Source organism: Chenopodium album, chromosome 14 (genome assembly GCF_948465745.1).
Source record: "Chenopodium album chromosome 14, dcCheAlbu1.1, whole genome shotgun sequence".
Classification (NCBI taxonomy): Eukaryota; Viridiplantae; Streptophyta; class Magnoliopsida; order Caryophyllales; family Amaranthaceae; genus Chenopodium; species Chenopodium album.
This window is the reverse complement of record NC_137847.1, coordinates 44,601,874-44,624,929: the sequence shown is the minus strand read 5'-3', so window position 1 is coordinate 44,624,929 and position 23,056 is coordinate 44,601,874. Positions and strand designations below refer to the sequence as shown.

The 23,056-nt window shown below is 33.9% G+C and overlaps 3 protein-coding genes across 3 annotated transcripts; all 3 read right to left on the bottom strand.

The window, feature by feature from the left end:
* Window positions 1-316: 316 nt before the first annotated feature.
* Window positions 317-2,506, bottom strand: LOC145578136 (protein FAR1-RELATED SEQUENCE 5-like). Its single transcript, XM_081635519.1, has 4 exons — window positions 1,847-2,506; window positions 1,184-1,657; window positions 920-1,063; window positions 317-661 (listed from the first exon to the last, which is right to left on the bottom strand). The coding sequence occupies exons 1-4, from the start codon at window positions 2,504-2,506 to the stop codon at window positions 317-319; spliced, it is 1,623 nt and encodes a 540-aa protein (XP_081491645.1).
* Window positions 2,507-9,033: 6,527 nt separating this feature from the next.
* LOC145578135 (protein FAR1-RELATED SEQUENCE 5-like) lies at window positions 9,034-11,223 on the bottom strand. Its single transcript, XM_081635517.1, has 4 exons — window positions 10,564-11,223; window positions 9,901-10,374; window positions 9,637-9,780; window positions 9,034-9,378 (listed from the first exon to the last, which is right to left on the bottom strand). Exons 1-4 carry the CDS (start codon window positions 11,221-11,223, stop codon window positions 9,034-9,036), a joined length of 1,623 nt encoding a protein of 540 aa, XP_081491643.1.
* A 6,517-nt stretch (window positions 11,224-17,740) lies between these two features.
* Window positions 17,741-19,930, bottom strand: LOC145578134 (protein FAR1-RELATED SEQUENCE 5-like). Its single transcript, XM_081635516.1, has 4 exons — window positions 19,271-19,930; window positions 18,608-19,081; window positions 18,344-18,487; window positions 17,741-18,085 (listed from the first exon to the last, which is right to left on the bottom strand). Exons 1-4 carry the CDS (start codon window positions 19,928-19,930, stop codon window positions 17,741-17,743), a joined length of 1,623 nt encoding a protein of 540 aa, XP_081491642.1.
* Between the last annotated feature and the right edge of the window lie 3,126 nt (window positions 19,931-23,056).

Genomic DNA, 23,056 nt, shown 5'->3' with positions numbered 1-23,056 from the left:
GTGAGTATTATTGTTACTTTTGCGAGTATTAGTGTTACTTTTCTGTAAATGCATCACTTTTGTAAGTGTTAGTGTCACTTTTGTTAGTAAATTCATCACTTTTGCCAGTATATGCATCACTTTTGCCAGTATATGCATTACTTTTTCAAGTATCAGTGTAACATTATATAAATGTTCATAATTCATGAGCAATTCCATATCACAAAAATAAACTCACTACAAAATATTCTGTATGAAAGTCAATAGTAGCATAAAACAAAAATAAACTTACTACAAAAAAGTTTGCAATTGTGTTTCATCCAAACTCACTACAAGTTCAAAAAAGTCGCACATTAGGTGTCTTCGATCCAAACTCTGAATTTGGATCTGGTAATGGTTTTTGCTTTGATTTCTTCCCTTTTTCAAGTGCTCCTTTTGCTCTCTTGCTTCTCCCTTTTGTTACAGCTCTCTTAGGGTCTAATATAGTGGGTATGGTTGTACTTGTTGATGAAGAAGCAGTAGTATTATTGTTACTCTGAGCACTCTCTGCCACATTAGAATTGTCATCACTTGCAGCAACCTCCTCTGTAAAAGCATCAGCAGCAAGTAAGTCTTCCACCATTTTCATACAGCTTTTGAAGTTTTCCTCCATGAATGCTCTTGCCTTTTCATTTTCTTGACTCTTTAAGATTAAGTTATAATATTTTCTCATCATTGTATGTCTCCATGGTGTATATGGGAGTTTTGGATCCTTTTTTTCCATTCTATTCCATACTTCAGACTTTGCAAGCTTTGTCCATCTTTTGCTAATGTACTTCTCTGGAATTCTTGTAATAGAATGTAGATGTAAAATTCTGAGTCAGTGATAGCATAGCCAACCAGAAGCTTCGAAATTCTCGCAAGTGCACCATATAGTTTGGCTCTCATGTATGTAACTTACCTGTTGGGAAGACCATGGCTTTTCTTCTAGAGATACTTCATAAAGAATAATGTTTTCTTTAGTTCTCCCTAGAATTTGGACTGTGGTCGCCATTGAGTATCCAAATTCCTCTTCGAAGTCTCTAAACAGAGACAATGTGTAAACCTGTACATTAGAGCAATAACTTACTACCAGTCATGTTCTTTTGCATGTATCGTTTTTATATTTGCTTATGTTGTTTGTTTTCAGGTCTTAGATATATGTAATAAAGGAATATAAAAGTACCTGTGCAGCATGCTTTAGCATTCCGGATAGTGGCAATGAAGTAAAGGCTATTGATTTGCTGCAGGTAAACTCATTATACTTCTCATCACTTCTCCATCTTTTTATGGTTCTTACAAAGATGCCATAGAATTCTGTCAGTGTTGTTGATTTATTAGCTCTGAATCCTACTGCATGGTTCGTACTTTCACTTCTTTGTGATGAAAGAATTCCTGCCGAGAAGAAATCTTTACTGAGTGCTGGACACCACTTTTCCTTTAGATCATACACCCTTTGGTACCATGCATGATTAACCAAATCAAATTTTTGTTTCATTTCTTTCCATCTTTCTTCAAATTCTTTTTCTGTCACACATCCCTTCAAGCATTTGTTGAATATTTTTTTGAACTCATTATCACTTTTAAGGGCTCCAAAGCGTGTTATTGCATTTTGTTCTAAGTGCCATATGCATAGCCTATGCCTTGTGTCTGGCAATACCTGCATTCAGAATGTGATATGTCACTAAACTTGAACACTTATTCTCACAATAGTGATATTTTTACTCACAAAAGTAACATTTATACTCACATAAGTGATACTTATATTCATAAAAGTAATGAACACAAAAATGACTCAAAATGAGACTAGAATCAGTGAATATGATAATTCAAATAGAAAAAGTAGTACCTGCTCAATTGCAAGAGCCATTGCCTGGTCTTGGTCAGTGAATATGGAGGTTGGAATTTTATTCTCCATAGATTTTTTAAAGGTTTGAAGCAACCACACAAACGACTCTGTTTTTTCATTGCCTATGAATGCACATGCAAACATACAATTTTTCCAATGGTTATCTATTCCAACAAAAGGAGCACATATAAGGTTATACCGATTTGTTCTGTATGTTGTATCAAATACAAGAACATCTCCGTATATTTTGTAATCCTCTAACATCATTCCATCTCTCCAAAAAATGTTGGAAATTCTACCTTCTGTGTCGAATTTCACTCTAAAATAGAAGTTAGGATCTTCTTTTTGTTCTTCGATCAGAATGTTCACTAATGTCTGAGCATCTCCGGCCTCTATTTGTTCCATTCTTAGTCTTGAGCAGAAATTGAGGTGATCTACAACACTATGCCCCAAGTTTTCTTCTCCATTAGCTTCTGTACACATGTAATTATATGTGTCCATTGTTGAAAGTCCAGCAGATTTCATTGTTTTAATTGCTTCTGCCTTTTCTATTGTTACTTCTCTCTCAGATCGATGCAAATAATGCCACTGCTTTCTTGTTAGTTCATGATTATGCTGTAACACATGTGACACCACCTTAAATTTTCCATCATCATTCATTTTTGCTCTTAGGCTTGCCTTGCACTTAGTTCTTGTAATGGAGACTTGTCGTGGTTTTCTTTGTTTTAAATCCTTCATGAACCATTAGAACCATATTTGTCTTCTTTGCAGCAGTATGTCTTTTTCCTTCCGCAGAACACACATAGTATTTCTCTGTGACTATACGTGTGTGTAAGCGGTACCTTGTTGTATGCTTTCTTATTGAAAATTCCACCGTAGAAGCATGTAGACTGTACAAGTCATAAATTTCTTGATAAGTGTCTCTTTCCACTCCAACTAATGATCCTTCCATATCTAAACCAGTGGTATCTATTGGTTTTGGATTTGTATCTGTGCATTAGTAGAATAAGAGATATTTAGCATTTTCTAGTAACAGTTGTAACCAAAATCACAATTACAGCATGAACAAAATCATAAACAAGTACCTAGAGGCATGAGAACATGGGAGCATAGTGTTATAAATATAGGTTATGCACTTAAGCATATGCATAAAGAATAAGTTATTTAGTACAGGGGTACATACTCAAAAATTGGTGTAACATTTCTTATATACTACCAACTTTCGTAATTAACCATATAGAAGCTAAATTTTTACTGTTTGATAAATTGTACTTCGTATATTACAGGATTCTTCATCTTGCTATGTTTATAACAATTAATAAGGCCTTCAAATTACTGCAAAATCAGGGAGCAATATTGTTCAGCCTATACAGAATCCTGCTCCTGCTCACGATACATTCACTTGTAGGATAGGTTCTATTTCAAAGCTGCAAGGTTAGCCACCCTTTACTGAAGAAAAAAGGAAATGTCCTTATTACTCTGGTTAACTACCTCCTGACTCTGTTCCAATAATATTTCTACTCCCACTCTCTTCTATTTCTGCTCTTCTCATAAAAAGCACAATAAATCTTAGAGGAGCGATAGATTGATCTAAGCTTTTAATGCCAAGTATAACCAAAGCCATTTTAATTACCCCCACAACATGTAGGCACACACTCACACAACCATCCCCTTTTTACTCGCTACGTTAAGCAAGTCTATCATACCTTCTTCCCATTTCAATAAAACTACGCTTCATGTAACTTATACAAAGTACAATATAAAATTTTGCCAACTTTTAGCAGTTTTAACACGATATCCTTCGACAAACAGCCAAATAATTCTTTCTAATAAATCAGGACAATATACTACACGACTAGGTAAATCAAGTAGGGCAAAGACTAGCATGTTTCTGCTTTTCAACTCACCTATACTTGTTCATAAATATAGTCAATGTAACTTTTGCCATAATATATGTAACTTTTATAGAATTTTACCTTCGTCTTCATCTACTGGTTGTCCTTCTTCATCTAATGTGTTCGGAATAACTTGATCTTCATCGTCTAATGTATTTGAAACACCTTGATTTTCAATATCTGCATTAATTATTGAAAATTAAATAAAAAATTTAAGCAAAAACAAACAATAGGTTAGTATTTGTTTAGATTTTTACCTTGTATTTGAATTTCTGGAACTTTTGAGTTTTGAATGTTATCATCATTAAACTGATCGAGATCATCAACGAAATTCTCTGCTTCACCTTCTCTGAATGTTTGATTGAGGTCGAAACTCCATGTTTTCTCTGGATTTTGCGTTAATGGTGGTTGATTTTCTCTTTGTAATTGCAGAAATTCGCGCATTAGGTTTTCGTAATTGGACGATCTGGAGGTTTCCGGCATTGTTGATCGAAAATTGGAGTTTTCTCTCTCCTCCATGGTTGCTTGGTGAAGGAGTTTTGAATCTGGAAAATTGGAGTTTTCTCTCTCCTCCATTGTTGCTTGCTGAAGGAGTTTTGAAGGAGATGTCGTTATTTTGGAAAAAGGAAAAAAAAAAAAATTGTTCACACGTGCGAAAATCCGTTGTTCAGTATTTTACAGTACACCGGTTGTATGTAAAAGTTTTTGATAAGACAAACTTTTAATAAAATCGGGTTTTCACTAATTTACTGAAAATCACAACAAGGAAGTGCAAATTGGGTTGCCCAATTTGGGCTCACACGTGTAAAAGAAAAAAGAACAAAAAAACTTTCTTATTTTCTCTTTCCTCTTCATTCTGGTTCTCTTTCTCTGATCTTTTTCTCTCTCTTCTACTTCTCTTCTTCTCTGGCTTTTGGCGATTTGCAGAAATTCATTGTTGCTACTTCAATTTCTCTCTCTTCGATCTTTAATTTCTTCACTTTGAAGTTGATTGTTGCTGATTTCAGGTTTGTTTACTCAATTTTATTTCATTTTATATAGTTTTAAGTGTTTTGATTTTTAGGTTTTCGTTGTTTTGGATTTTTTGTAGTTTTTGCAATGGTGAAGAAGAAGAGTTTGGTTTCTGGTGATGATAATGTTGCTCTAGGTTAGTATTTGTTCTCCTTTTCGCATTTTTTTTTGTTCAGTTTGTGCTATGTTTGTTTGATTGTGCGTTTTAATCACATGCTTTTGCTTAGATTAGGTTTATTTTGAGAATTGCCTACTAGGTGTTTGTAAAAATGTCCAAATGAAAAACTGCATGTTCATAGTAGTACAATTATTCATTTATTGTGAGGGCTTGAAGAATCATGTTGAAATGTGAGGGCTCGTTAGTACTCTTATGTTGCTGTGTTGCTAGCTATTTAGCCTTTTGAGCTATCTTGTAGGCTATTTACTGATTTGGTAGTAGACAACCTTAATCATTTTGAGCTACTCGTATAGATTATGAAGAGTAGCATTTATTGTGATGAACACAGATTCAAGAGTCATGGCCCATGAACTCCCTTATTGTGTTCACATCTCAGACTTTAGAGTGAAATATTAGTAAGTGTATCCATATAATATGGCTTCTTTGTTATAGAGTTTATGTTGGGTATCTCTCCCCACTCTACATCCCCTGACACATCCATTATTTACCCTGAAACCTTTCTCTCAGCCGGATTAGCATTACTTAACTTATAGCTATTTTCTTTGAAGCACTCTCCCTAATTTTTGTGTGTCTATACACATTAGTGTGTCTTACTAATTGTATTATGCCAGATTAAAAAAAATTTTGTTGTGATGTTTTTTTTTTAATTAATTGGTAGGATCTATCAAAGGTTTTCGTTATAGTAGAGCTGAGAAAACAGTAAATAAAATGGATGCAGGAGGAAAAAAGAAGTTGAAAGGTGAAGGAAGTACATCCAAGGGAAATAAAAGGAAGAGGCATGAAAAAGAGGATGACGGGTAAGATTTTATGTTTTAGAATATTGTATATTTGCTATACTTTTGTGAATGGAATTGTGACTTTTGTAAGAGTATAGGTAACTTTGATTAATTATGTTCTTATGTGATTTTTGTGTCAATATATTAAGTGTTACTTTTGTGAGTATATCTTTCACTTTTGTATGTATCAATGTCACTTTTGTGAGTGCAAGTATCATTTTGTGAAAGTTTTGATAGTAATCACTTTTTTTTAGTATTATATCCCTTTAATGAGTGTCATGAGTATCATTTTTTGTGATTATGATTGTCACTTTTGTGAGAATAAGTATAAAAATTTGTATAAATGTTCATAATTCATGTTTAATTTTATATGATAATTTAAATTTCAGTATATAAGTATGTTATAATAATTTTTTTTTTTTCAGGCCTGATAGGAAAATTACCTGTCGTTGTAGACCTTCTTCATTAGTTAAGGTTGTAAGTGGGCTTTCTCCGACTCAAAAAAAACATGTAGAAGAGGTTGGATTTGGTGGTTTGTTATCTTGACGTGTGGAGAGTATGGTTGGAGGTTTACTTCCTTGGCTTGTTGAGAGTTTTAATGGATATACTTGTATGTTTTGTGTGGCTGAAGGTAAGGATCATCGAGTTTGTTGTGACTAAGGTTGATGTGTATGATGTTTTTGGTTTGCCTAAGGTAGAAGGTCGTGAGGTTCCTGAAATAAAGGGTAGTTACAAAGGTCAATCTCAAGATGATAGTGCGTTGAAAAATAAATGGAGAGCTGCTTTTGATGTTGGTGTTAAGGAGCTGATACCTTTGGCTAGATTAGAAACTAGGATCAAGGAGTTGGTGAATGGAGGTGATGAATTTAAGAGGTTATTTGTTATGCATGCTCTTAGTAGTATGCTTGTTCCTACCGCTAATAGGACGGTTAATTTTAGGTTAGTTAATGCTGTGGATGATGTTGATCAGATTAAAAATCTTGATTGGTGTTCATTTGTTTTGAGAAAGTTGATGAATTATGTTGTTAGTTACAAAAATTCTGAGGCTAAAGATAGTATTAGTGGATGTTTGTTGTTGCTTAAGATTATGTATTTTCATCGTTTGAATTTCCAAGGTGTAGTAGAGAACTCCACTATTCCTCTTATCCAACACTGGACAGATAAAAAAGTGAGAAACAGGGTGTCCTTGGAGTTGAAGGCCGGTGGATTTGGTCAGGGGGTTTTGAATGAATTGACTTATCCAGTTTCTGCTAAGGGTGTTGATTCAAATGTTAACAACTTAAGTAAGGGTGAAGTTGGTGCAGCTCCTATTGATGATGGTAGAAGATGTGTGACTTTCAACTTGCCTGAAGGAGTATTAACTGATTCTGAGATCAAAAGTGCTGCAACTGATGTATGTTCTTTCTTTTTCTTTTTTTTTTCTTTTTTTTTTTGGCAGAACTCTATCTTGCATTTTAGTTTTAATATATTGTCGGATATGAGATCGTATAAATAGCTCAAGAATGAAGCATCGGTCAGTAAGGACAATTTCTGCCAGATGGTAGTCATCGTGTGGAACTTTATAGATGCTCCATTTTGGTGCAGTCTGAGCTGCTGGATCGAACTCAGTGTCGAAGAACTTCACCATCTTATCAATTTGAGAGTGTCTTGTTGACTTATCAATATGTCTTCTTGACGCCTTTCGGTTCAGCATTGTTTTGCTTTTTTCTAAGGAATGAATCACCATTCTTCAACAAAACTTAGCATTTAATTTTTAATTAATTTTTTTTTGTTCTATTCTGATATAATTGTTTGTTAACGTGTAGGATTTGCATGAGGCGTTTCTTTTTATGAAAAGGAACATGGAGCTGTTTTCATCCGTGAATTCCAATTGTTTTAGTACTTTGCAACGGTTGGTGCATAGTCGTTTTGTTGAACATTCTGTTTCTTTGGATGCTGATTCTATTGAGTTGTCTCAAACACAACAACTTTTGTCTAACCCGTATTATCATAAGCTTCTTGATGGCTTAATTGATGAGTTTATAAAAATGAAGTCAGTGGATGAGTTGTTTAAAGTTGATGCAAGTACTTCATCAAAGTCTACCCTACAAGATGATGGAGATGGTGGAGGTGGTGGAGATGGTGGTGGTGGAGATGGTGGCGGTGGTGGTGGTGGTGGTGGAGGTGGTGGTGGTGGAGATGGTGGTGGCAGAGGTGGTCCAGTCATGAGAACAAATAAAAGTTTGTGTTCTTTGGACTATGGTGAAATTGGTGGTCAGAGTGTAGTGTTTGTTACGCCATTTATGAAAAGTAATTCTCGTGCTTTTAGTGAAAAATTACCTCGATTATATTTAGAAGCTCTTGATTATTGTCTGGTGGATCACTTATTTAATAATAAGTAAGTTCTTTTTTAATTGTCATATTTTTTGAAACTTTTTTTTTCTTTTTCTTTTTGTTTTGATATTAATAATATTGTTTGACCTTGCAGTGAGAATCTTGTTACTTATGGATTGCATTTTCTCATTCCAAGAGAGGATATGGTGTCTTTGGTGCATCCTAATTTGGTTCGTTGGTCAGTAGTTGATTTCTACTGCATTTATCTAAATGAATCGTGTTTTTATGATACTTATGGTCCTCACAGATTCTTTTTTGGTGCGAGGCAAAGTGTAAGCAACTTTCTGTTTTGAGTTATTTGTTTTCTTACACTTTTCATTTATTTATTTTTTCCTTTTAGTTTGCTTTTTTGCATGTATCAGAGGGGAACGAAGATAGTTCTGCTAGTTCTGCTGTCTCCGCTTTGCACGAAATTTGGGTTGAATGGGTTACATATGAAAATTTTGGTTGTGATGTTATTGGTGCAGACTTGGTATATATCTTAATTTTTTATATATATTACCATTTTATTCATTTTAAAAACGGACACTTTTGTGATTATTATTGTCACTTTTGTGAATATAAATATCACTTTTGTGAGTGACATATTTCTTTTGTGAGTAAAAAGTATCACTTTCGTGAGCAGATGCATCACTTTTGTGAGTATTATTGTTACTTTTGCGAGTATTAGTGTTACTTTTCTGTAAATGCATCACTTTTGTAAGTGTTAGTGTCACTTTTGTTAGTAAATTCATCACTTTTGCCAGTATATGCATCACTTTTGCCAGTATATGCATTACTTTTTCAAGTATCAGTGTAACATTATATAAATGTTCATAATTCATGAGCAATTCCATATCACAAAAATAAACTCACTACAAAATATTCTGTATGAAAGTCAATAGTAGCATAAAACAAAAATAAACTTACTACAAAAAAGTTTGCAATTGTGTTTCATCCAAACTCACTACAAGTTCAAAAAAGTCGCACATTAGGTGTCTTCGATCCAAACTCTGAATTTGGATCTGGTAATGGTTTTTGCTTTGATTTCTTCCCTTTTTCAAGTGCTCCTTTTGCTCTCTTGCTTCTCCCTTTTGTTACAGCTCTCTTAGGGTCTAATATAGTGGGTATGGTTGTACTTGTTGATGAAGAAGCAGTAGTATTATTGTTACTCTGAGCACTCTCTGCCACATTAGAATTGTCATCACTTGCAGCAACCTCCTCTGTAAAAGCATCAGCAGCAAGTAAGTCTTCCACCATTTTCATACAGCTTTTGAAGTTTTCCTCCATGAATGCTCTTGCCTTTTCATTTTCTTGACTCTTTAAGATTAAGTTATAATATTTTCTCATCATTGTATGTCTCCATGGTGTATATGGGAGTTTTGGATCCTTTTTTTCCATTCTATTCCATACTTCAGACTTTGCAAGCTTTGTCCATCTTTTGCTAATGTACTTCTCTGGAATTCTTGTAATAGAATGTAGATGTAAAATTCTGAGTCAGTGATAGCATAGCCAACCAGAAGCTTCGAAATTCTCGCAAGTGCACCATATAGTTTGGCTCTCATGTATGTAACTTACCTGTTGGGAAGACCATGGCTTTTCTTCTAGAGATACTTCATAAAGAATAATGTTTTCTTCAGTTCTCCCTAGAATTTGGACTGTGGTCGCCATTGAGTATCCAAATTCCTCTTCGAAGTCTCTAAACAGAGACAATGTGTAAACCTGTACATTAGAGCAATAACTTACTACCAGTCATGTTCTTTTGCATGTATCGTTTTTATATTTGCTTATGTTGTTTGTTTTCAGGTCTTAGATATATGTAATAAAGGAATATAAAAGTACCTGTGCAGCATGCTTTAGCATTCCGGATAGTGGCAATGAAGTAAAGGCTATTGATTTGCTGCAGGTAAACTCATTATACTTCTCATCACTTCTCCATCTTTTTATGGTTCTTACAAAGATGCCATAGAATTCTGTCAGTGTTGTTGATTTATTAGCTCTAAATCCTACTGCATGGTTCGTACTTTCACTTCTTTGTGATGAAAGAATTCCTGCCGAGAAGAAATCTTTACTGAGTGCTGGACACCACTTTTCCTTTAGATCATACACCCTTTGGTACCATGCATGATTAACCAAATCAAATTTTTGTTTCATTTCTTTCCATCTTTCTTCAAATTCTTTTTCTGTCACACATCCCTTCAAGCATTTGTTGAATATTTTTTTGAACTCATTATCACTTTTAAGGGCTCCAAAGCGTGTTATTGCATTTTGTTCTAAGTGCCATATGCATAGCCTATGCCTTGTGTCTGGCAATACCTGCATTCAGAATGTGATATGTCACTAAACTTGAACACTTATTCTCACAATAGTGATATTTTTACTCACAAAAGTAACATTTATACTCACATAAGTGATACTTATATTCATAAAAGTAATGAACACAAAAATGACTCAAAATGAGACTAGAATCAGTGAATATGATAATTCAAATAGAAAAAGTAGTACCTGCTCAATTGCAAGAGCCATTGCCTGGTCTTGGTCAGTGAATATGGAGGTTGGAATTTTATTCTCCATAGATTTTTTAAAGGTTTGAAGCAACCACACAAACGACTCTGTTTTTTCATTGCCTATGAATGCACATGCAAACATACAATTTTTCCAATGGTTATCTATTCCAACAAAAGGAGCACATATAAGGTTATACCGATTTGTTCTGTATGTTGTATCAAATACAAGAACATCTCCGTATATTTTGTAATCCTCTAACATCATTCCATCTCTCCAAAAAATGTTGGAAATTCTACCTTCTGTGTCGAATTTCACTCTAAAATAGAAGTTAGGATCTTCTTTTTGTTCTTCGATCAGAATGTTCACTAATGTCTGAGCATCTCCGGCCTCTATTTGTTCCATTCTTAGTCTTGAGCAGAAATTGAGGTGATCTACAACACTATGCCCCAAGTTTTCTTCTCCATTAGCTTCTGTACACATGTAATTATATGTGTCCATTGTTGAAAGTCCAGCAGATTTCATTGTTTTAATTGCTTCTGCCTTTTCTATTGTTACTTCTCTCTCAGATCGATGCAAATAATGCCACTGCTTTCTTGTTAGTTCATGATTATGCTGTAACACATGTGACACCACCTTAAATTTTCCATCATCATTCATTTTTGCTCTTAGGCTTGCCTTGCACTTAGTTCTTGTAATGGAGACTTGTCGTGGTTTTCTTTGTTTTAAATCCTTCATGAACCATTAGAACCATATTTGTCTTCTTTGCAGCAGTATGTCTTTTTCCTTCCGCAGAACACACATAGTATTTCTCTGTGACTATACGTGTGTGTAAGCGGTACCTTGTTGTATGCTTTCTTATTGAAAATTCCACCGTAGAAGCATGTAGACTGTACAAGTCATAAATTTCTTGATAAGTGTCTCTTTCCACTCCAACTAATGATCCTTCCATATCTAAACCAGTGGTATCTATTGGTTTTGGATTTGTATCTGTGCATTAGTAGAATAAGAGATATTTAGCATTTTCTAGTAACAGTTGTAACCAAAATCACAATTACAGCATGAACAAAATCATAAACAAGTACCTAGAGGCATGAGAACATGGGAGCATAGTGTTATAAATATAGGTTATGCACTTAAGCATATGCATAAAGAATAAGTTATTTAGTACAGGGGTACATACTCAAAAATTGGTGTAACATTTCTTATATACTACCAACTTTCGTAATTAACCATATAGAAGCTAAATTTTTACTGTTTGATAAATTGTACTTCGTATATTACAGGATTCTTCATCTTGCTATGTTTATAACAATTAATAAGGCCTTCAAATTACTGCAAAATCAGGGAGCAATATTGTTCAGCCTATACAGAATCCTGCTCCTGCTCACGATACATTCACTTGTAGGATAGGTTCTATTTCAAAGCTGCAAGGTTAGCCACCCTTTACTGAAGAAAAAAGGAAATGTCCTTATTACTCTGGTTAACTACCTCCTGACTCTGTTCCAATAATATTTCTACTCCCACTCTCTTCTATTTCTGCTCTTCTCATAAAAAGCACAATAAATCTTAGAGGAGCGATAGATTGATCTAAGCTTTTAATGCCAAGTATAACCAAAGCCATTTTAATTACCCCCACAACATGTAGGCACACACTCACACAACCATCCCCTTTTTACTCGCTACGTTAAGCAAGTCTATCATACCTTCTTCCCATTTCAATAAAACTACGCTTCATGTAACTTATACAAAGTACAATATAAAATTTTGCCAACTTTTAGCAGTTTTAACACGATATCCTTCGACAAACAGCCAAATAATTCTTTCTAATAAATCAGGACAATATACTACACGACTAGGTAAATCAAGTAGGGCAAAGACTAGCATGTTTCTGCTTTTCAACTCACCTATACTTGTTCATAAATATAGTCAATGTAACTTTTGCCATAATATATGTAACTTTTATAGAATTTTACCTTCGTCTTCATCTACTGGTTGTCCTTCTTCATCTAATGTGTTCGGAATAACTTGATCTTCATCGTCTAATGTATTTGAAACACCTTGATTTTCAATATCTGCATTAATTATTGAAAATTAAATAAAAAATTTAAGCAAAAACAAACAATAGGTTAGTATTTGTTTAGATTTTTACCTTGTATTTGAATTTCTGGAACTTTTGAGTTTTGAATGTTATCATCATTAAACTGATCGAGATCATCAACGAAATTCTCTGCTTCACCTTCTCTGAATGTTTGATTGAGGTCGAAACTCCATGTTTTCTCTGGATTTTGCGTTAATGGTGGTTGATTTTCTCTTTGTAATTGCAGAAATTCGCGCATTAGGTTTTCGTAATTGGACGATCTGGAGGTTTCCGGCATTGTTGATCGAAAATTGGAGTTTTCTCTCTCCTCCATGGTTGCTTGGTGAAGGAGTTTTGAATCTGGAAAATTGGAGTTTTCTCTCTCCTCCATTGTTGCTTGCTGAAGGAGTTTTGAAGGAGATGTCGTTATTTTGGAAAAAGGAAAAAAAAAAAAATTGTTCACACGTGCGAAAATCCGTTGTTCAGTATTTTACAGTACACCGGTTGTATGTAAAAGTTTTTGATAAGACAAACTTTTAATAAAATCGGGTTTTCACTAATTTACTGAAAATCACAACAAGGAAGTGCAAATTGGGTTGCCCAATTTGGGCTCACACGTGTAAAAGAAAAAAGAACAAAAAAACTTTCTTATTTTCTCTTTCCTCTTCATTCTGGTTCTCTTTCTCTGATCTTTTTCTCTCTCTTCTACTTCTCTTCTTCTCTGGCTTTTGGCGATTTGCAGAAATTCATTGTTGCTACTTCAATTTCTCTCTCTTCGATCTTTAATTTCTTCACTTTGAAGTTGATTGTTGCTGATTTCAGGTTTGTTTACTCAATTTTATTTCATTTTATATAGTTTTAAGTGTTTTGATTTTTAGGTTTTCGTTGTTTTGGATTTTTTGTAGTTTTTGCAATGGTGAAGAAGAAGAGTTTGGTTTCTGGTGATGATAATGTTGCTCTAGGTTAGTATTTGTTCTCCTTTTCGCATTTTTTTTTGTTCAGTTTGTGCTATGTTTGTTTGATTGTGCGTTTTAATCACATGCTTTTGCTTAGATTAGGTTTATTTTGAGAATTGCCTACTAGGTGTTTGTAAAAATGTCCAAATGAAAAACTGCATGTTCATAGTAGTACAATTATTCATTTATTGTGAGGGCTTGAAGAATCATGTTGAAATGTGAGGGCTCGTTAGTACTCTTATGTTGCTGTGTTGCTAGCTATTTAGCCTTTTGAGCTATCTTGTAGGCTATTTACTGATTTGGTAGTAGACAACCTTAATCATTTTGAGCTACTCGTATAGATTATGAAGAGTAGCATTTATTGTGATGAACACAGATTCAAGAGTCATGGCCCATGAACTCCCTTATTGTGTTCACATCTCAGACTTTAGAGTGAAATATTAGTAAGTGTATCCATATAATATGGCTTCTTTGTTATAGAGTTTATGTTGGGTATCTCTCCCCACTCTACATCCCCTGACACATCCATTATTTACCCTGAAACCTTTCTCTCAGCCGGATTAGCATTACTTAACTTATAGCTATTTTCTTTGAAGCACTCTCCCTAATTTTTGTGTGTCTATACACATTAGTGTGTCTTACTAATTGTATTATGCCAGATTAAAAAAAATTTTGTTGTGATGTTTTTTTTTTAATTAATTGGTAGGATCTATCAAAGGTTTTCGTTATAGTAGAGCTGAGAAAACAGTAAATAAAATGGATGCAGGAGGAAAAAAGAAGTTGAAAGGTGAAGGAAGTACATCCAAGGGAAATAAAAGGAAGAGGCATGAAAAAGAGGATGACGGGTAAGATTTTATGTTTTAGAATATTGTATATTTGCTATACTTTTGTGAATGGAATTGTGACTTTTGTAAGAGTATAGGTAACTTTGATTAATTATGTTCTTATGTGATTTTTGTGTCAATATATTAAGTGTTACTTTTGTGAGTATATCTTTCACTTTTGTATGTATCAATGTCACTTTTGTGAGTGCAAGTATCATTTTGTGAAAGTTTTGATAGTAATCACTTTTTTTTTAGTATTATATCCCTTTAATGAGTGTCATGAGTATCATTTTTTGTGATTATGATTGTCACTTTTGTGAGAATAAGTATAAAAATTTGTATAAATGTTCATAATTCATGTTTAATTTTATATGATAATTTAAATTTCAGTATATAAGTATGTTATAATAATTTTTTTTTTTCAGGCCTGATAGGAAAATTACCTGTCGTTGTAGACCTTCTTCATTAGTTAAGGTTGTAAGTGGGCTTTCTCCGACTCAAAAAAAACATGTAGAAGAGGTTGGATTTGGTGGTTTGTTATCTTGACGTGTGGAGAGTATGGTTGGAGGTTTACTTCCTTGGCTTGTTGAGAGTTTTAATGGATATACTTGTATGTTTTGTGTGGCTGAAGGTAAGGATCATCGAGTTTGTTGTGACTAAGGTTGATGTGTGTGATGTTTTTGGTTTGCCTAAGGTAGAAGGTCGTGAGGTTCCTGAAATGAAGGGTAGTTACAAAGGTCAATCTCAAGATGATAGTGCGTTGAAAAATAAATGGAGAGCTGCTTTTGATGTTGGTGTTAAGGAGCTGATACCTTTGGCTAGATTAGAAACTAGGATCAAGGAGTTGGTGAATGGAGGTGATGAATTTAAGAGGTTATTTGTTATGCATGCTCTTAGTAGTATGCTTGTTCCTACCGCTAATAGGACGGTTAATTTTAGGTTAGTTAATGCTGTGGATGATGTTGATCAGATTAAAAATCTTGATTGGTGTTCATTTGTTTTGAGAAAGTTGATGAATTCTGTTGTTAGTTACAAAAATTCTGAGGCTAAAGATAGTATTAGTGGATGTTTGTTGTTGCTTAAGATTATGTATTTTCATCGTTTGAATTTCCAAGGTGTAGTAGAGAACTCCACTATTCCTCTTATCCAACACTGGACAGATAAAAAAGTGAGAAACAGGGTGTCCTTGGAGTTGAAGGCCGGTGGATTTGGTCAGGGGGTTTTGAATGAATTGACTTATCCAGCTTCTGCTAAGGGTGTTGATTCAAATGTTAACAACTTAAGTAAGGGTGAAGTTGGTGCAGCTCCTATTGATGATGGTAGAAGATGTGTGACTTTCAACTTGCCTGAAGGAGTATTAACTGATTCTGAGATCAAAAGTGCTGCAACTGATGTATGTTCTTTCTTTTTCTTTTTTTTTTTTGGCAGAACTCTATCTTGCATTTTAATTTTAATGTACTGTCGGATATGAGATCGTATAAATAGCTCAAGAATGAAGCATCGGTCAGTAAGGACAATTTCTGCCAGATGGTAGTCATCGTGTGGAACTTTATAGATGCTCCATTTTGGTGCAGTCTGAGCTGCTGGATCGAACTCAGTGTCGAAGAACTTCACCATCTTATCAATTTGAGAGTGTCTTGTTGACTTATCAATATGTCTTCTTGACGCCTTTCGGTTCAGCATTGTTTTGCTTTTTTCTAAGGAATGAATCACCATTCTTCAACAAAACTTAGCATTTAATTTTTAATTAATTTTTTTTTGTTCTATTCTGATATAATTGTTTGTTAACGTGTAGGATTTGCATGAGGCGTTTCTTTTTATGAAAAGGAACATGGAGCTGTTTTCATCCGTGAATTCCAATTGTTTTAGTACTTTGCAACGGTTGGTGCATAGTCGTTTTGTTGAACATTCTGTTTCTTTGGATGCTGATTCTATTGAGTTGTCTCAAACACAACAACTTTTGTCTAACCCGTATTATCATAAGCTTCTTGATGGCTTAATTGATGAGTTTATAAAAATGAAGTCAGTGGATGAGTTGTTTAAAGTTGATGCAAGTACTTCATCAAAGTCTACCCTACAAGATGATGGAGATGGTGGAGGTGGTGGAGATGGTGGTGGTGGAGATGGTGGCGGTGGTGGTGGTGGTGGTGGAGGTGGTGGTGGTGGAGATGGTGGTGGCAGAGGTGGTCCAGTCATGAGAACAAATAAAAGTTTGTGTTCTTTGGACTATGGTGAAATTGGTGGTCAGAGTGTAGTGTTTGTTACGCCATTTATGAAAAGTAATTCTCGTGCTTTTAGTGAAAAATTACCTCGATTATATTTAGAAGCTCTTGATTATTGTCTGGTGGATCACTTATTTAATAATAAGTAAGTTCTTTTTTAATTGTCATATTTTTTGAAACTTTTTTTTTCTTTTTCTTTTTGTTTTGATATTAATAATATTGTTTGACCTTGCAGTGAGAATCTTGTTACTTATGGATTGCATTTTCTCATTCCAAGAGAGGATATGGTGTCTTTGGTGCATCCTAATTTGGTTCGTTGGTCAGTAGTTGATTTCTACTGCATTTATCTAAATGAATCGTGTTTTTATGATACTTATGGTCCTCACAGATTCTTTTTTGGTGCGAGGCAAAGTGTAAGCAACTTTCTGTTTTGAGTTATTTGTTTTCTTACACTTTTCATTTATTTATTTTTTCCTTTTAGTTTGCTTTTTTGCATGTATCAGAGGGGAACGAAGATAGTTCTGCTAGTTCTGCTGTCTCCGCTTTGCACGAAATTTGGGTTGAATGGGTTACATATGAAAATTTTGGTTGTGATGTTATTGGTGCAGACTTGGTATATATCTTAATTTTTTATATATATTACCATTTTATTCATTTTAAAAACGGACACTTTTGTGATTATTATTGTCACTTTTGTGAATATAAATATCACTTTTGTGAGTGACATATTTCTTTTGTGAGTAAAAAGTATCACTTTCGTGAGCAGATGCATCACTTTTGTGAGTATTATTGTTACTTTTGCGAGTATTAGTGTTACTTTTCTGTAAATGCATCACTTTTGTAAGTGTTAGTGTCACTTTTGTTAGTAAATTCATCACTTTTGCCAGTATATGCATCACTTTTGCCAGTATATGCATTACTTTTTCAAGTATCAGTGTAACATTATATAAATGTTCATAATTCATGAGCAATTCCATATCACAAAAATAAACTCACTACAAAATATTCTGTATGAAAGTCAATAGTAGCATAAAACAAAAATAAACTTACTACAAAAAAGTTTGCAATTGTGTTTCATCCAAACTCACTACAAGTTCAAAAAAGTCGCACATTAGGTGTCTTCGATCCAAACTCTGAATTTGGATCTGGTAATGGTTTTTGCTTTGATTTCTTCCCTTTTTCAAGTGCTCCTTTTGCTCTCTTGCTTCTCCCTTTTGTTACAGCTCTCTTAGGGTCTAATATAGTGGGTATGGTTGTACTTGTTGATGAAGAAGCAGTAGTATTATTGTTACTCTGAGCACTCTCTGCCACATTAGAATTGTCATCACTTGCAGCAACCTCCTCTGTAAAAGCATCAGCAGCAAGTAAGTCTTCCACCATTTTCATACAGCTTTTGAAGTTTTCCTCCATGAATGCTCTTGCCTTTTCATTTTCTTGACTCTTTAAGATTAAGTTATAATATTTTCTCATCATTGTATGTCTCCATGGTGTATATGGGAGTTTTGGATCCTTTTTTTCCATTCTATTCCATACTTCAGACTTTGCAAGCTTTGTCCATCTTTTGCTAATGTACTTCTCTGGAATTCTTGTAATAGAATGTAGATGTAAAATTCTGAGTCAGTGATAGCATAGCCAACCAGAAGCTTCGAAATTCTCGCAAGTGCACCATATAGTTTGGCTCTCATGTATGTAACTTACCTGTTGGGAAGACCATGGCTTTTCTTCTAGAGATACTTCATAAAGAATAATGTTTTCTTCAGTTCTCCCTAGAATTTGGACTGTGGTCGCCATTGAGTATCCAAATTCCTCTTCGAAGTCTCTAAACAGAGACAATGTGTAAACCTGTACATTAGAGCAATAACTTACTACCAGTCATGTTCTTTTGCATGTATCGTTTTTATATTTGCTTATGTTGTTTGTTTTCAGGTCTTAGATATATGTAATAAAGGAATATAAAAGTACCTGTGCAGCATGCTTTAGCATTCCGGATAGTGGCAATGAAGTAAAGGCTATTGATTTGCTGCAGGTAAACTCATTATACTTCTCATCACTTCTCCATCTTTTTATGGTTCTTACAAAGATGCCATAGAATTCTGTCAGTGTTGTTGATTTATTAGCTCTGAATCCTACTGCATGGTTCGTACTTTCACTTCTTTGTGATGAAAGAATTCCTGCCGAGAAGAAATCTTTACTGAGTGCTGGACACCACTTTTCCTTTAGATCATACACCCTTTGGTACCATGCATGATTAACCAAATCAAATTTTTGTTTCATTTCTTTCCATCTTTCTTCAAATTCTTTTTCTGTCACACATCCCTTCAAGCATTTGTTGAATATTTTTTTGAACTCATTATCACTTTTAAGGGCTCCAAAGCGTGTTATTGCATTTTGTTCTAAGTGCCATATGCATAGCCTATGCCTTGTGTCTGGCAATACCTGCATTCAGAATGTGATATGTCACTAAACTTGAACACTTATTCTCACAATAGTGATATTTTTACTCACAAAAGTAACATTTATACTCACATAAGTGATACTTATATTCATAAAAGTAATGAACACAAAAATGACTCAAAATGAGACTAGAATCAGTGAATATGATAATTCAAATAGAAAAAGTAGTACCTGCTCAATTGCAAGAGCCATTGCCTGGTCTTGGTCAGTGAATATGGAGGTTGGAATTTTATTCTCCATAGATTTTTTAAAGGTTTGAAGCAACCACACAAACGACTCTGTTTTTTCATTGCCTATGAATGCACATGCAAACATACAATTTTTCCAATGGTTATCTATTCCAACAAAAGGAGCACATATAAGGTTATACCGATTTGTTCTGTATGTTGTATCAAATACAAGAACATCTCCGTATATTTTGTAATCCTCTAACATCATTCCATCTCTCCAAAAAATGTTGGAAATTCTACCTTCTGTGTCGAATTTCACTCTAAAATAGAAGTTAGGATCTTCTTTTTGTTCTTCGATCAGAATGTTCACTAATGTCTGAGCATCTCCGGCCTCTATTTGTTCCATTCTTAGTCTTGAGCAGAAATTGAGGTGATCTACAACACTATGCCCCAAGTTTTCTTCTCCATTAGCTTCTGTACACATGTAATTATATGTGTCCATTGTTGAAAGTCCAGCAGATTTCATTGTTTTAATTGCTTCTGCCTTTTCTATTGTTACTTCTCTCTCAGATCGATGCAAATAATGCCACTGCTTTCTTGTTAGTTCATGATTATGCTGTAACACATGTGACACCACCTTAAATTTTCCATCATCATTCATTTTTGCTCTTAGGCTTGCCTTGCACTTAGTTCTTGTAATGGAGACTTGTCGTGGTTTTCTTTGTTTTAAATCCTTCATGAACCATTAGAACCATATTTGTCTTCTTTGCAGCAGTATGTCTTTTTCCTTCCGCAGAACACACATAGTATTTCTCTGTGACTATACGTGTGTGTAAGCGGTACCTTGTTGTATGCTTTCTTATTGAAAATCCCACCGTAGAAGCATGTAGACTGTACAAGTCATAAATTTCTTGATAAGTGTCTCTTTCCACTCCAACTAATGATCCTTCCATATCTAAACCAGTGGTATCTATTGGTTTTGGATTTGTATCTGTGCATTAGTAGAATAAGAGATATTTAGCCTTTTCTAGTAACAGTTGTAACCAAAATCACAATTACAGCATGAACAAAATCATAAACAAGTACCTAGAGGCATGAGAACATGGGAGCATAGTGTTATAAATATAGGTTATGCACTTAAGCATATGCATAAAGAATAAGTTATTTAGTACAGGGGTACATACTCAAAAATTGGTGTAAAATTTCTTATATACTACCAACTTTCGTAATTAACCATATAGAAGCTAAATTTTTACTGTTTGATAAATTGTACTTCGTATATTACAGGATTCTTCATCTTGCTATGTTTATAACAATTAATAAGGCCTTCAAATTACTGCAAAATCAGGGAGCAATATTGTTCAGCCTATACAGAATCCTGCTCCTGCTCACGATACATTCACTTGTACGATAGGTTCTATTTCAAAGCTGCAAGGTTAGCCACCCTTTACTGAAGAAAAAAGGAAATGTCCTTATTACTTTGGTTAACTACCTCCTGACTCTGTTCCAATAAGATTTCTACTCCCACTCTCTTCTATTTCTGCTCTTCTCATAAAAAGCACAATAAATCTTAGAGGAGCGATAGATTGATCTAAGCTTTTAATGCCAAGTATAACCAAAGCCATTTTAATTACCCCCACAACATGTAGGCACACACTCACACAGCCATCCCCTTTTTACTCGCTACGTTAAGCAAGTCTATCATACCTTCTTCCCATTTCAATAAAACTACGCTTCATGTAACTTATACAAAGTACAATATAAAATTTTGCCAACTTTTAGCAGTTTTAACACGATATCCTTCGACAAACAGCCAAATAATTCTTTCTAATAAATCAGGACAATATACTACACGACTAGGTAAATCAAGTAGGGCAAAGACTAGCATGTTTCTGCTTTTCAACTCACCTATACTTGTTCATAAATATAGTCAATGTAACTTTTGCCATAATATATGTAACTTTTGCCATAATATATGAAACTTTTATAGAATTTTACCTTCGTCTTTTTCTACTGGTTTTCCTTCTTCATCTAATGTGTTCGGAATAACTTGATCTTCATCGTCTAATGTATTTGAAACACCTTGATTTTCAATATCTGCATTAATTATTGAAAATTAAATCAAAAATTTAAGTAAAAACAAACAATAGGTTAGTATTTGTTTAGATTTTTACCTTGTATTTGAATTTCTGGAACTTTTGAGTTTTGAATGTTATCATCATTAAACTGATCGAGATCATCAACGAAATTCTCTGCTTCACCTTCTCTGAATGTTTGATTGAGGTCGAAACTCCATGTTTTCTCTGGATGTTGCGTTAATGGTGGTTGATTTTCTATTTGTAATTGAAGAAATTCGCGCATTAGGTTTTCGTAATTGGACGATCTGGAGGTTTCCGGCATTGTTGATCGAAAATTGGAGTTTTCTCTCTCCTCCATGGTTGCTTGGTGAAGGAGTTTTGAATCTAGAAAATTGGAGTTTTCTCTCTCCTCCATTGTTGCTTGCTGAAGGAGTTTTGAAGGAGATGTCGTTATTTTGGAAAAAGGAAAAAAAAAAACACTGTTCACACGTGCGAAAATCCGTTGTTCAGTATTTTACTGCACACCGGTTGTATGTAAAAGTTTTTGAACAGATAAATTACCGACAACTGCCACGCTAGCTTCGTCATAAATTCTATCAATTTTTATGACTCTGTTTCTATATATGCCATAGTCTTTTGATGGTTACGGACAAATTTTCAGCACCAACTCTCTCCTATGCTCTCTATTATTGATCTTCCATCCAGTGGCGGAGCCAGGATTGAAATTTCTAACCAGGTGGCGAGATCAACTAAACATTGCATAGAATTTGACAGAAGAGCTTATTAAAAAATTGAACACATAGATAGTTTAATCATTTAAATTTTAAAATTCAACAAGCAAAATATAAATAATTAGTCACACAATTATAAAAATGAAAAAAATTAAAGTTTAGAGGATAATCCTTTATATTAATTTTTTCTCCGATTCATGAGGAAAATTTCAACATCATATACAAAATCTTACCATTACTTTAAACTACCTATTTTCACATCATTTACTTCCGTGAGGTAGAGCTAAGTGAACGGGCTAAACATGAATTGCAGAAGATCGTATTGTTTTATTGTCTTGGACTTGGTTGAATTAAGGGTATGTTCACTTCAGCTTCAGTTAGTTCAGTTCAGTACAGTTTAGTTTAGCTCCAATCATCTCAGTTTAGTGCATTCACTTCAGTTTAATTCAACTCTTAATTTCCTTCTTTCATAAAATATTCATTTCAGCTCTATTCAATTCAGTTCAATTCAATTCAGCTCCAATCAGTTCAGTTCAGTTCAATTCCTCCAATCAGTTTAGTTTAGTTCAGTTTAGTTCAGTTCAGTCAGCTGAGTTCAATAAATGTGAACATGTCTTAAATACGTGAGTTATTTAACATGTTCCAATTGAGTTATATTTTCAATCAATATATAATAATTCAATAAGCATATCATGCATACAAAATCAAACAATTTAACACACTTAGGCCCTGTTCTTTTGAGCTTCTGGGCAGAGTAGATTTCAACATTATTATTAATATTATTATTAATGTTGTTATTATTATTATTATTATTATTATTATTATTATTATTATTATTATTATTATTACTATTACTATTTATATTATTACTATTACTATTATTACTACTACTACTGCTACTGCTACTGCTACTGCTACTGCTACTGCTACTATTATTATTATTATTATTATTATTATTATTATTATTATTATTATTAT

Bases quoted from the DNA above. Each gene is read 5' to 3' on its own strand.
- LOC145578136 (XM_081635519.1), bottom strand. From the start codon at position 2,506: ATGAATGATGATGGAAAATTTAAGGTGGTGTCACATGTGTTACAGCAT. The intron at 1,064-1,183 runs GTACTTTTATAT...TCTAATGTACAG, and splicing joins TGCTAAAGCATGCTGCACAG to GTTTACACATTGTCTCTGTT. The intron at 662-919 runs GTAAGTTACATA...TTAATCTTAAAG, and splicing joins AGCCATGGTCTTCCCAACAG to AGTCAAGAAAATGAAAAGGC.
- LOC145578135 (XM_081635517.1), bottom strand. From the start codon at position 11,223: ATGAATGATGATGGAAAATTTAAGGTGGTGTCACATGTGTTACAGCAT. The intron at 10,375-10,563 runs GTACTACTTTTT...TTCTGAATGCAG, and splicing joins TGGCTCTTGCAATTGAGCAG to GTATTGCCAGACACAAGGCA. The intron at 9,379-9,636 runs GTAAGTTACATA...TTAATCTTAAAG, and splicing joins AGCCATGGTCTTCCCAACAG to AGTCAAGAAAATGAAAAGGC.
- LOC145578134 (XM_081635516.1), bottom strand. From the start codon at position 19,930: ATGAATGATGATGGAAAATTTAAGGTGGTGTCACATGTGTTACAGCAT. The intron at 18,488-18,607 runs GTACTTTTATAT...TCTAATGTACAG, and splicing joins TGCTAAAGCATGCTGCACAG to GTTTACACATTGTCTCTGTT. The intron at 18,086-18,343 runs GTAAGTTACATA...TTAATCTTAAAG, and splicing joins AGCCATGGTCTTCCCAACAG to AGTCAAGAAAATGAAAAGGC.